Here is a 13632-nt window from a genome sequence, read left to right on the forward strand (position 1 = left end):
ATTTCCCCGAAGGGGGATTCTTCAGCAAGTACGCGAGTGGGGATCAAACTTTCTCCACTCGGTATGGACCAAGCCACACACACACACACACACACACACACTCACACTCACACTCACACACACTCACACACACTCACTCACACTCACACACACACTCACACTCACACACACTCACACACACTCACACACACTCACACACACTCACACACACTCACACACACTCACACACTCACACACACTCACACACACTCACACACACTCACACACACTCACACACACACACACACACACACACTCACACACACACACTCACACACACACTCACACACACTCACACACACACACACACACACACACACACACACACACACACACACACACACACACACACACTATGGCCCTCTTGGAACGCCGACAACACAGTATGCTCACGGGCAGCAATGGCCCTACCACATGTTTTTCCAACAGCAAGGTAATGAGCTGACAAACTGTGATGACATACCGTAAAAACCCGCGTATAATACGGACCTGCATATAATACGAGGATTTATTTAGGGATAGCAATAAGAAAAAAAAAGTTTTCATCCGCATATAATGCGAGCGAGGAAAACCCACAGAAAGCATTTACAATCTACTCTCGTTAATTCGAATGCGCTTCATTCGATCTGATGCTGTGGTCCCGTCAAAGTTATGTGTATTACTATGGGCGAAAACGCCCGGTAATTCGAACGTACGGCGCACCGACAATGCCTTCAGCAGTGCTCCAAATCGCGCGGCGGTGCCTCCGACCGGCATTGCTCCGACACCGCTATAGAGCAAAAGCTTAGGATAGACCCCTCAACGCCACGCGGAGAAAAAGAAAACTAAAAAAAGAAAATGCGCGGCGGCAATTTCACTCTCAAATAGCAAGGTCGCCGTTTCACCGTCGTGCCGGAACACGCTTGTACGAGCTGACATCTCGGCCAACTTCCTGATAACGGCAGAAAACAAAACTTCAGGGAAAGGCATGGGAAAGGGCTAAGTTGGCACCGCGCCGGTGCCCTGCGGCGCAATTTCTGATGGCCTCAGCAGCTAAAATAACTTTCCTTTTAATAGCAGCTGGGTACTACTTTTGCGGTCCCGACATCGTGCGAGATAGACTAGCGAACGTGCCGATTCTTAGTGTGGTCAAAATGGCGCCCGTTGAAAGCAGCTGCAGCCTACCGACGCCACTGCAAGATGACATATACTCTGCTACGAGTCTTGATGATGATAGCAGTGAGCAAAAACGAACCCGGAACTGCAAATTTTACGCTGAAAACTTTGGGATCTGCGTATAGTACGAGGCAGAAATTTTACATGGTAAAATTTAGAAAAAAACCTCGTATTATACGCGGGTTTTTACGGTACGTTTCATGCGATTGCTGGCATGGTCTGACTGGCACTATTTGTTCTTGTGCACACGTGTTTCCCTTGCTGCCCTGCCCATACGGTGGCATGCACATTTAGCATTGTCAGCTTGCAGAGAAGTGATGAAGCAAGCGGTGAGCGCTCTGAAAAGTTGGCCACGGCGCGTTGCCAGGACATTAGTTAGCTGCGCCAAATGCGGTGCATGATATTTGAGTCAGCGCTTCTGTCCATCTTCCTAAGTGGTTTCTTGCATTTAGGTAGCAAGCTACAAGCTGGTAGCCTCTTAAGTCGGCTGAATATTTTAAATTTTGTTGTCTCTTTTTGTAGATGCAGCTGGCTCAATTGAAGGACAAGTGGCCTAGAGAGCTCTGGGTACCAGTGGACAACGTCGATAAGGTGTCGCTGCTCAAGGCCACACGAGTGTCACCACTTTTTTTGAGGCATGTTGGACGCAAGGTGGGTGTTGACTTAAGCATTCTCTCTAGGACCCCACCCTGTGCTTAGGTGCAGAGCAGTTGCCTATGTTGAGGCTTTCGCATACTGGCTGAAATAAGCCGACCAACTTCCTAGGGCTTGGCAGGACAGGAGATCGGTATTTTATCAGCACCTATGATTTCTTGTACCCAAAGCCACTGCCATAACCATTGCCACAGCGACTATGACAGGGGGTGTGACAGAATTCTGTTGGACGTGCAATGGAAAGGTGCTTGTGTACCGAGCTTTGGGTGCACTTTTTATAACTCGAGGTGGTGGAAATAGAAGTATGAAATCCTCTACTATGGCGGCTTTCAGCTGCCGCGATATAATGGCTGCTATAGCATTGCGTTACTGAGGTTGAGGCAGTGGCGCACCGACGGGGGGGGATTCGGGGGTTGTAACCCCCCCCTGAGGCCGACTTAACCCCCCCTTTTGTTTAACCCCTTACCTTTCCTTACGCATTTGAGTGCTGCAACTAAGATGTAAGACGCGCAATCGTCTGCACACTCGCAAAAAGCGCATTTTTTTGACAATTTCCCGTGAAGAAATCGAAATTAGTGCTGTTTAGATGGTATTGGCAAACTGTCAACCCCCCCCCTGGCAGAGATCCTGGGTGCGCTACTGGGTTGAGGTTATGGGTTTGATCTCGGCTGCAATGGTCAAATTTTGCCAATGCAAGTATGCCTGCATACTTAGATTTAAATCTATCATAAAGAACCCTAAGTGGCCAAAATTAATCCAGACTCCCCCCCACTACAGCATGCCTTGTAATCTGATTGTGGTTTTGGCGCATAAAACCCTAGAATATGTAGTATAAAATAATGTCTCCTGTCGTAATCCCCGTGTTACTTTAGAGTGTTAAAGGGATACTAAAGAGGACTACTGTATCTGCTTAGACTGATGACGTATTCTTTGAAAACTTTAGGACGCTTAAAGAGAGATGCTACTCGAAAAATGCAAGTTTGTTCAAAAATGTTTGATTTTCTGTTTTCACTTGTTTTGATAAGTTCAGTATCTCCACTGTTATAAAAATCAAAATCAAAGCCGACACTCAACTGGAAATGGGTTAAAATTGCGTTTAAAGAACACAAGGTGGATTTTAGAAGCCGGAAAGTGTGCCGTCTTCTAGCGTCTCGCGACTGACAACGCGCAGCTGCCCACCATTGCGGATTGCATGAGGAGCTCGGCGAATCCTCATTCTCCCAATAACCATGGTTGCCTGGGCTGCTGCGGCGCAAGAAATAATTAAAAATAAGCATGTGTTCACCGGATTTTTTGAGCGTTGCGGCTTTCAATTTTTAACTTTAAACTATCAAATGTGTTTTTCTCAGTTCTTCATTTTGTAGAATTTTTAGAGCTTGTGCACTAAGATTTGTGCACTTTATGTAGTCTGATCATAATGAAATTTGGCATGCTTATGCTTGTGGGAAGATGTTATGGCGTTTCGTTGCCCACATTTATTTATGCACTATCACAGACGCTGTTGCTCTTGCTGCCGTTCTTGCCGTCTTGTCGCCGTTCCACTCTCGCGCTCAGCTCGAACGGGCGGAGCAGTTGAGGCGCAACATCGTCGTCGTCGTCGAGACGCTGACGGCTCGCCATAGGGCCCCCCCTCTAGCGAGGTAGTCAGTGTGCGAAGGAGCGATCTCTATGAGCAGCTGGTAGGTTCTATTGTTGCGAAGCGCATTCGTCTGGTGTTTGTGGATGGCCTGTCGTCTTCAGGAACGGCGTCGGTGTCAAGGAAGGCCGGCTTAATGCGGTCAATGGAGACACTGTCTTCGCGTCCATTAAGAAACGGGACGAAATGCTTCGGGCAACGCTTGACGACTTTAAAGGGCCCGTCGTAAGGCGACTGCAGTGGTGGTCTGACTGCATCATGCCGTACGAATACGTGTGTACAATCGCGGAGAGCACGACTGGTGAAAGATGGGCGGGATTGTTGACACTGCAGAATAGGAGACACGTCTCTCATGGCATTCCCGAGGCGGCTGGCATAAACGGCAACGTCCAGTGGTGGTATCGGTGACGCCTCGAAAAACTGGCTAGAAAGCCTCAAGGTCGTGCCAAAAATGAGCTCAGCTGAGGAGCACGGCACCTCCGTAGGTATCGTGCTGTGAAGGGCGAGGAGGATGAATGGTAGTCGCTCCGTCCAGGGTCGTGAAGCCATGAGCGAGGCTTTGAGTTGGCGGTGAAATCGCTCAACCATGCCGTTCGACATCGGGTGGTAGGCCGTCGTCTTGATGTGGTTGACACCAAGCATCCGGGACAAAGTGTGGAAGAGCGCGGAGTCAAATTGGACGACCTCTATCTGTTGTGATGGTCTTGGGAACTCCGTAATGGCTTATCCACACGGTGATGAGTCCGCGGGCAACTGACTCTGCCGTGATGTCGGTGAGCGGTAGGGCCTCAGGCCACCGCGTCAACCGGTCAACGCACGTTAACATATACCGGCTGTTGCTCGATGGGGGCAAAGGGCCTACGAGGTCCAGGTGCACGTGACTGAACCGCGAGTCTGGAGGCGTAAAGGTACCCAGTGGGCCATAGGCGCCGACTACAGGGGGGCTCTGGGGCTCGAGCCCCCTCCGGAATTTCCCGGGGGGGGCTGAGCCCCCCCCCCCCCCCCGCCCCTAAAATGTCATTACCGGAGTTCTGTTACCCACATAACTTGAGGATTCTCTTGCGGTGCCTCCACATTTTCACTTTTGTTGTGGCTAAAAGCTTACGGCACCATTGTTCGCGTGGACGTGCACGGCTTTTAATTTATACTTTCACTTTATTTCGGCAAATTCTGACAATAGGAGGACAAGCGCATTAGAAGCACCATCGGCGGCTACCTCATCCGTGTTTCCTCACTTTAACATTTTTTTTAATTTCCCCTGAGAACACCACGCACAGACACAATACAGTAGAACCCCGCTGTTACTTTCCCGGGTGCTGCGTTTTCCCGGCTGTTGCGTCGTTTTCGGCCGGTCCCGGCACAGCTCCCATAGAACCCAATGCATTGGTAACCCCGCTGTTACGTCGCAACTGTGGGACCGTTCCCGCATCATACGTTGCGAACTGCCACACCGCGCCGGCCCGAGCGGCCATTTTGACTTTTCATGTCGCTTGGCTTGGTTGCTTGACGATGGCATTGGCCGCCCAAAGTGCTGGGGGCGACATTTATTATGTATTTTCGGTTTCCGCCAGCAAAAGTATGGCCTTTGATATCCACTTTTGCTATCTAAAGATGATGTTTGTGACGCGTTGCGGCCCTAAAATTGGTTTTGGCTCATAGATGTTCCATATAAAGTCCAAGGGCGATAACGCCGTCGCCGCGCGCCGTATGCTTTCTTTCGCGCGCGAGACGCAGTCGTCGACTCCCCTCGCACGCTTTCACTCGCACATACAGCATACGTCGCCGCGCGCCGTATGCTCTAATGTGCGAGTGAAAGCGTGCGAGGGAAGCCGCGCGGCCGTATGCTGAATGTGCGAGTGAAAGCGCCAGAGGGGAGCCGACGACCGCGTCTCGCGCGCGAAAGAAAAGCAGAGAGGAAGCGCGCCTCCTTCCGTTGCGCTCGAGGCACCAGCGAGGGAGCGAGGGGGGGGGGGGGTAGCGGGCAGCGTTGCGCTCTGGCATCATACTGCGCGGCGACACGCGCAGTGTCGACGCGCAGTATGATGCACGAAAGTCACTTCGCAGCACGAAAGTCACTTCGCTCGCTTCTGCAGCGGCGCTTAACTGCGCGTGTTCGCGCTCATCGAGTGTAATGTGTTCATGTTTGCCTGTGGGCGCTGACACTATGTTTGTTAATTAGTTAATAACCGAATGTTTACAAGTTTATACAGACGATAAAACTACTATTCTTACTTTGTATAGCTCACCGCAATCGATACTTCGGCTGTCGGGCGAAACGACTTTTTGTCGCACGTAAAAATTAAAATAATATTGTGTGCAGTTCAACACTACTCCCATTTCTCAATTTTTCCTGTTTCCTGGCTCTTGCGTTTCCCGGCTCTTACGTTTTTTTTTTACGGTCCCGTGAAAAACGTAACAGCGGGGTTCTACTGTATATTTAAATATATACAAAGGACAAAGTTTATTATATTTTTTAAAGAGAAGGAGGTATCCAACTAAATGGATAGCCTATACCTAGAAAATGAATATGTTGATGTATGTTCACCTCACTTCAAATTACTTTGCGTGCTTTTTTGACCCTGAAGAAAGCCTGCAGACTTCAGTGACCCCTTCGGTAGAGTCTTCTATCAACGGCGTGTGAAAAGCACGTGAGTGATATGTGTCTCAATATTGATTCTCTTTCCAGTACGCAATGCTAACGACTGCCGACAAAATAAAAGAAAAAAAAAGTTCTTCTAATTATTTACAACTTTTACGCGTTAGGGATGGAAAAATCGCTTCTTGCATGCAGAGGCCATAAATACGGGGTGTTTCAGCAAACACTTTCAAAAAAATTTTAAAGGTTGCCTGTGGCAGATAGCACAATTCTAGTTCATGAGCTGGTCTACTCGAAGAGATGGACATTACTTGCACAAAAAATTGAAATGCATAATCGACTAATTAAAAAAATCACCAATTAGGTTTTTAACATAGTAACTTATGGCCCGTGTTGCAATTTACAAATTCTAGCCGTGGAATTCGCAAGGCGGATGCTCTAGGAACTAATTCTCAGGATGGCACCAGTTTCGAGATAATTCCCGAACATTGTGGACAAATGCATTGGCGTTCCAGTTACTTTTTCGCTTACCCGCCATGGTTGTTTAGTGGCTATGGTGTTGGACTGCTAAGCATGAGGTGGCGGGATCAAATCACAGCCACGGTGGCTGCATTTCGAAGGGGCGAAATGCTAGAACACCCATATACTTAGATTTAGGTGCACCTTAAAGAATCCCAGGTGGTCTAAATTATTCCAGAGTCCTCCACTACAGCATGCCTCACAATCAGATCGTGGTTTTGGCAGGTAAAATCCCATAATTTGTTCTTTTCATACTTTTGTGCTTTGATGCATAAAACAACGTTTTGTTGAGAAAGTAACTGGCACACCAATGTATTTCTCCGCAAAGTTAGAGAATTAATATCTCGACACTGGTGTTTGCCTGAGAATTAGTTCAAGTGGATCCCCACTCCACGTCTAGAATTTGTAAATTGCAACATGGGCCATAATGTAATTAGCTAAAAGCCTAATTGGTTAATTTTGTTAATTAGTCGATTATTCATTTCATTTTTTTGTACAAGTAATGCCCGCCTCTTCGAGTAGACGAGCTCATGAACTAGAATTGTACTATCTGCCACAGGCCACCTTTAAAAATTTTGGAAACTGTTCGCTGAAACACCTTAATTGTATATAGAATTCACTCAGTAACCTAAATGATGCCAAGCTGGATTCACTCACAATGAGAATAAATAGAAGTAAAAATAGAAGTCTAGAAGTCGTGCGCAGCAGCGCTTATACTCGGACTCAAAGTACAAAAAAAATAAAAAGAGTGCAGTTTGGCCGGGAAGGCGAAGCAGTATTAGTGATAGCGAAGTAGAAGACAATTACACGAAGGAAGATTCTTACCGTATAAATCCGTGTAAGGATCGCACCCGTGTAAGCTCTGCACCCATAACTTGACAGCCAATATTTTAAAAAAGACATCCAACTGAGAAGCAATCGCGTCCCGTGCGTTCATTCTGATCGGGCTCAACAGCGAATTGTCGCGCGCAGCGTACTTTCGCGCGTCGCTACTGGATGTCGAGAGGAGGCGATCGCGGAGGTTTACGGCAGATTTCATACGTGTAGTTGGAAAAATGAGGTCACATGGCCCGGTCCCATGAAAGGCTCGTCAAAATCGCCACGGAAAAGTGTGGCACTTACACGAGTTATAGTGGCCATATAAATATATAAATTGTAGTAAACATTCACCTAAAGTTAAAATAGTAAGCATAGTGGACATAGTGGACATATAGGCATGGACCATGTAAACCTGTAAATACCTCACTGGATGACCTAGAGCACTTGCTTTTACAAAGCAAGCATTGTGAAGAACGCCGGCAGCGGAGGCAAACGGTTCGTACAGCCGCGCGATTCACTGCAACTCCGAAAATTAGATTCATCATCATTATCTGTCTATTTTTATGTCCACTACTGACGGCCTCTGTGAGTGATCTGCGATGACCTCTGTCTCTTAACTCTGCAACACTAGGGGCGCAGAAAAACAGCCCAGCAAGGAAGACAGCAGGCATGAAGTTAGCAGCCATCCCTGGTTGCCCTTTATTATTGCATCCATCAACGATTACCAACAATTAGATATGGCACGCGGGCCCCATAAGCGTCAGCCGCGCACAGTCATTCACAGCTACGGCAGGGCTAGAGGAGAAGACGCGTGCTCTCCGTCCCATTCGCGTTTGATTACGTGACCTACAACTAACTCGAATATTAAGCGCGTGGGAAATAATGCCCATCAAGCCGCCAACCTTTTCGGCTCCCTGTTACGTACTTTTTGCCGCACCCACAGGGTATGGGCCGTTCATGTATGTGGCTTTTGGATTTAATGTGGAACATCACGGCGACGATAACCGCGACAATTTGCCTGAAGTGTCGATTTAATTGGTTTCGCCATAACGCTAGAAACAGAAAATTGTTAGAAATTGTTAGCAGAGGGTGTATATATATATATATATATATATATATATATATGGGTAGGTTTCGGAAAGCTGGTCGGGCCCCAGCCCCCCCCGGAAAAATGAAAACCTTCCGCCTATGCACTGGGCTCACTGTGTTGCGCTAGACTTTGGTTTGCTGGCATTTGAGGCAAGCATGTGTCCAGCGACGGTCGTCGATGTTCATTCGTGGCCATAGATATCGCTCTGTGTCGAGGCGTTGAGTCGCACGTATGCCGGGGTGCGACAAGGAATGCAAGGTGTTGAAGATGCTGCGGCGAAATGGCGCTGGAACATACAGGTGAGGACGTCCAGTAGAGGTGTCGCAAATGAGTGGAATTGCGCAGCCTGGAAGTTGGACATCTTCGAACTTGATGGAGTTCTCTTGGAGTCGTGGCACTTGAAGTCCATTGTCCTCGCGTTGTGCAATAGCCATGGCTGCAAAATCGACTGGCGGGCGCTCATCCACCGTTGCATTGATTTCTATTCGGGATAGTGCGTCAGCAGCAGGATTGTCTTTGCCACTGATGTGTCGGATTTCGCTGGTAAACTCTGATAGGCAAGTTGGCGGATCTCACGTGGAGTGTGGGAAGAGTTGGTAGCGGTCGAAACACACGTGAGCGGCTTGTGGTCGGTGAGGATATGGAATTGCCGACCTTCGAGGAAGTGGCGAAAATGCTTGACAGCCAAATAGGCCGCCAGCAGTTCGCGACTGAATGTGCTGTAATGGCGCTCGGTCTGTGAGAGCTTCCGGGAGAAGAAAGCGATCGGCTGCCAAACTCCATCGACCAAATGCTGCAGGACTGCTCCAATGGCGACGTCTGAGGCATCCACGGTGAGTGATGTGCTGGCGTCGCACTTTGGGTGCGCGAGGAGTGTTGCGTTGGCGAGTGCTTCCTTGATGAAACTGAAAGCTGTCTCGGCATCGCCTGTCCAGGAGATGGAAGCATTCGGCTTCGTTTGACCGGACAGAAGTGCATGGAGTGGTTGCAAGATAGCAGCGCAGTGGGGAATAAACCGCCGGTAATAGTTGGCAAGCCCGAGGAATTCACGCAGTTTCTTCGTAGTTGTTGGCCGTGGAAACTGTATATAGCTTCCACGCGCTCGGCTGGTGGAGAGATCCCATGGGAATCCACGCGATGGGCAAGGAAGTCCAGTGAAGAAACTCCGAACTCGCTCTTCGGTCCGTTGACAACTAGTCCGTACTTGCGGAGCCGCATAAAAACCTGACGCAGGTGAAGTTCGTGATCCGCTTCTGGAGGTGCTGAAGATGAGGATGTCGTCGATGTACGCGAAGCAGCACGTCAAACCACGAAGAGCCTGGTCCATGAACCGTTGAAAGGTTTGTGCAGCGTTTCGTAGACCAAACGGCATACGTATGTATTCAAACATGCCAAAAGGTGTTATTATGGCAGTCTTCAGTACGTCGGAAGGCTCGACAGGTATGCCTTCACTAAGTCGATCTTGCTGAATACGGTGCAATTGTGCAGCAATGCCGTGAAGTCCTGGATGTGCGGTATCGGGTAGCGGTCCGGTACCGTCACTTTGTTGAGAGCGCGATAGTCACCGCACGGTCTCCAGTCACCTGATGACTTGGGGACCATGTGTAGCGGTGATGACCAGGCACCAGAAGAGGGGCGGACGTATCCTAGCTCAAGCATATGCTCGAATTCTTGCCTTGCGATCTTGTAACGGTCAGGAGCGAGACGACAAGCACGTGCAAACACCGGCGCTCCTACTGTCACAATGTGGTGAGTGACATGGTGGCTTACCGGGTCTTCAAGAGATGGAGCATGGAAGAGATCGGAAAATTCTTCCAGAAGTGTAGACCACGGAGGAGAGACTTTGGCATGAGCTTGCACGAGACGCAAAGGTGCTAAACTTGATGTCACGCCTTGAACTGTTAGGTGGGTCTCAGAATCTAGGAGATGGCTATGTCGTAGGTCTACCACAAACTTAAAATGCCAAAGAAAATCTGCACCAATGATTGGTACACGCACGTCAGCGACTAAGAAAATCCATCGAAACGTGCGTCTCTCGATGCATCACTCGAGTTTGAGCCGCGCAGGCCGGGTTGCATGTAACCACCTTTGCAGGCTGCAGGGTTGTTCGAAACTAATCCCCCGAGGGGGGCAGCGGGGTTAGCAGAGCTTCTCCCAAGCGAGCACCCCTGAAGAAAGCTGGGCGTCTGGCCGAGGTTTGCTTTTGCCTGATTTGTATTCCGGTGGGTAAGCGGCGGCCGCCTGGTTTCGAACCCGCGGCCTCCCGCAGCCGAGCTGCACACTCAACGACGAGGCCACGGCTGCGGTGACTTACGGTGCTGCAGTTTGCCAATATTTAACACGGCGCCGTATCGTTGGTAGCACTAGTGAGGCTTAGCTGCTGCACGGGCGCCCGTTGGAACAGTCCCTCGAGCAGAGCCCGCTGACGGTCCACATCGTAAGGGGCCGCGGGCCGTAGGCTGCCGGCGTCCCCGAGCCAAAACTGGTCCTCGTAAAAGTCGCCCGAACCATCAGGGCCAGGGTCAGGCCAGTCAGCACTAGGCGCATGTCCATGGTCCGAGGAGTGACAGTAGCTGACGTGTCACCGCTCCGCGTGGCCAGCGTGCTCGCACCGTGACCGGCGTGCTCGCACCGTGGCCGGCGTGTTCGTACCGTGGCCTGGTGGGCGCCGTGGCCGGTGAGCGCCGTGGCTGATCACGTCCGGGTCACCACTTGTGGGAAGACGTTATGGCGTTTGGTTGCCCACATTTATTCATGCACTATCACAGACACTGTTGCTCTTGCCGCCATTCTTGCCGTCTTGTCGCCTTTCCACTCTCGCGCTCAGCTTGAACGTGCGGAGCAGCCGAGGCGCAACATCGTCGTCGTCGTCGAGACGCTAACGGCTCGCCATATGCTTTAACATGTCTGGAATTCAAACAAACAACTTTCAGAGCTTTCCACAAACGTATTCGGTAATATAATTTCAAAAGGTTCTTTGTTGAAAATGGTAAAACTGAAACTCGATGTTGGAATTTTTCTCTAGACTAAAATACAAATGTTACACTATATTTTTTTGCTTTATTGAATTCTACTATTCATTGGGAGCAATATGAGCTAAATTTTAGTGTTGCTTTCGAGATAGGGCCAAGGTGATCATATCGCCGAAGTGGATCGTCTCAGAATACGTCCTGCATCAGTCCACTGAAACCCTTCCATATTGCTTTGGTGGCGAAAATCCTCTCCTTGTGTTTGCGCCAGTCCTGCATGCAAGTTTTGTTTTCTTCGAACGCCCGTGATGCGGCCTGATTTCCATCCGTCGCCGCACACATGATCACTTTCCTTTTAAATGCGGCATCATGATGAACTCGGCACTTCATGCTGATAGAGCAAATGCAGAAAGCGGGAAGACAGAACGTAGACTAATGCCTACGCACACGTACTACACCACACGGAGGAAGCTACGGCAGCTAGGCTCGAAGCACGTACGAGGCAGCCATTTTGAAATGCCGATGGAAATATGGTAACACAGATTTACGGTCGTAGTTGATTTTCTAAGGCTTACGCAATTTTTGGACCCGTTTTATCGACACAAAAGTGCGCGTTAGATTCGAGTAAATACGGTAAAAGCAGATTTGAAAAGATGAGCTCAAACTCTGTAAATGATGAAAGTTTCGTTGAGTTGTCACTACTATTAAAGAAAAAGTTTTTCCGGGTACCCCCCTTAAAGCTTCGCCTTTAAGAGTAGAACGCGATAGCATTCAAAGATCGCTGACTGCTTGTCAGGCTTCCCGGCAGCTGCAGCTTTCTTTTTTTCTCCAGCTTCGCCTTCGCGCGCAGCTGCCGAGGAGACAAAGCACCATCTGTGTAGTGTTTTTGCAACGAACAAACCAGGGCACGCTGCTGTATGAATGGTGGAAATGCTGGAAAAGGGGTTTATTTTCGAGTTTCGGCGTAAGAGAATTATGTTTTCTCATACAGTCCGATCTCGTTAATTCGAACACGCTTAATTCAAACTGCCGATTTATTCGAACTGATGCTGTGGTCCCATCAAAGTTGCGTGTATTTCAATGGGCGAAAACGCCCGGTAATTCGAACGCGAAAGCATTTGCGGCGGTTAATTCGAACATACCGCGCACCGACAATGCTCTTAGCAGCGCGCCAAATCATGCGGCGGCGCCTCAGACCGGCATTGCTCCGACACTGCCATAGAACAAAATCTCAGGAGAAACCCCTCAGAGAGAGAGAGAGATTGTGGTTGTGAAGAGGAAGAGGTGCTATTTTCTGCAGCCCTTTAGGGAGCACGGCTCAGCGCCTAGAGAAACCCATCAGTGCTGCACGCGAAGGAAGGGGAAAAACAAAAAAGAAGACACCCGCGGCGGAAATTTCACCTTCTCTCAAATGGCAAGGTCGCTGTTTCTGCATCGTGCCGGAGCACGCGTGTGCGTGCCGACTAGAGTGTACTAGACAACCGTATTCTAGTATTCTAGTACACTCTAGTGCCGATGTCTCAGCGACACGGAGAAAATGGCAGTGACCCCTCTCCTTTTTATGCTTCCTCTATTTTCTAGTCACGTGTTGACCTTGCACGCTGCGGCTGCAGCGTAGAGGGAAGCAGTGGCGGAGGCCCAGTCCGGCCAATGAAACTGCCTACGCTGGCAAACGCTTGCTTCCCGATAATGGCAGAAAATGAAACTTCAGGGAGCGGGCTAAGCTGGCGCCGACACGGCAGCGGGCGCGCATGGAGACAGTTGAAGGTGAGGGAGCTACGAGGGAGTTGATAGGGAGGGCGAGTGGAGCCACCGAATGCCACTGCCACTGAAGCTGCAAAGCTGCCGAGGCCAAATCCGCTTCCCTGCCGCCCTCCTCCCTCACTTTCGACGGTCTCCGCGCGCACCTGTTGCCGTGCCGGCGCCGCCCGCTCCCTGAAGTTTCGCTTTCTGTTGTTATCAGGAAGTGAGCGTTCGCTGGCGTGGGCAGTTTCGTGGCCCGCACTTGCTATGCGCTTGCGTGCCGCGATATTTCACGACTCGCACCGTTCGTGCCAACGTTACTAGACTAGCTTCAGTTGTAAAACTCTCCGCGCGTGCGCTTACCGCTGCTGTCGCCACTCCTTGGGCACCTGCCAGATCGCGGCGCCGTTCC

General features: G+C 49.8%; 1 protein-coding gene across 6 annotated transcripts in view; it reads left to right on the plus strand.

The window, feature by feature from the left end:
• The window catches only part of LOC119440036 (uncharacterized), a 120077-nt gene that overhangs the window by 18496 nt on the left and 87949 nt on the right, over window positions 1-13632 (plus strand). For all 6 annotated transcript variants that reach the window (XM_049661322.1, XM_049661320.1, XM_049661325.1 and 3 more), the window contains exon 4: window positions 1717-1845. In XM_049661322.1, coding sequence (XP_049517279.1) covers window positions 1717-1845 — 129 coding nt within the window. The remainder of the gene's footprint in view (window positions 1-1716; window positions 1846-13632) is intronic.

This window comes from Dermacentor silvarum, chromosome 2, assembly GCF_013339745.2.
Source record: "Dermacentor silvarum isolate Dsil-2018 chromosome 2, BIME_Dsil_1.4, whole genome shotgun sequence".
NCBI classification, from domain to species: domain Eukaryota; kingdom Metazoa; phylum Arthropoda; class Arachnida; order Ixodida; family Ixodidae; genus Dermacentor; species Dermacentor silvarum.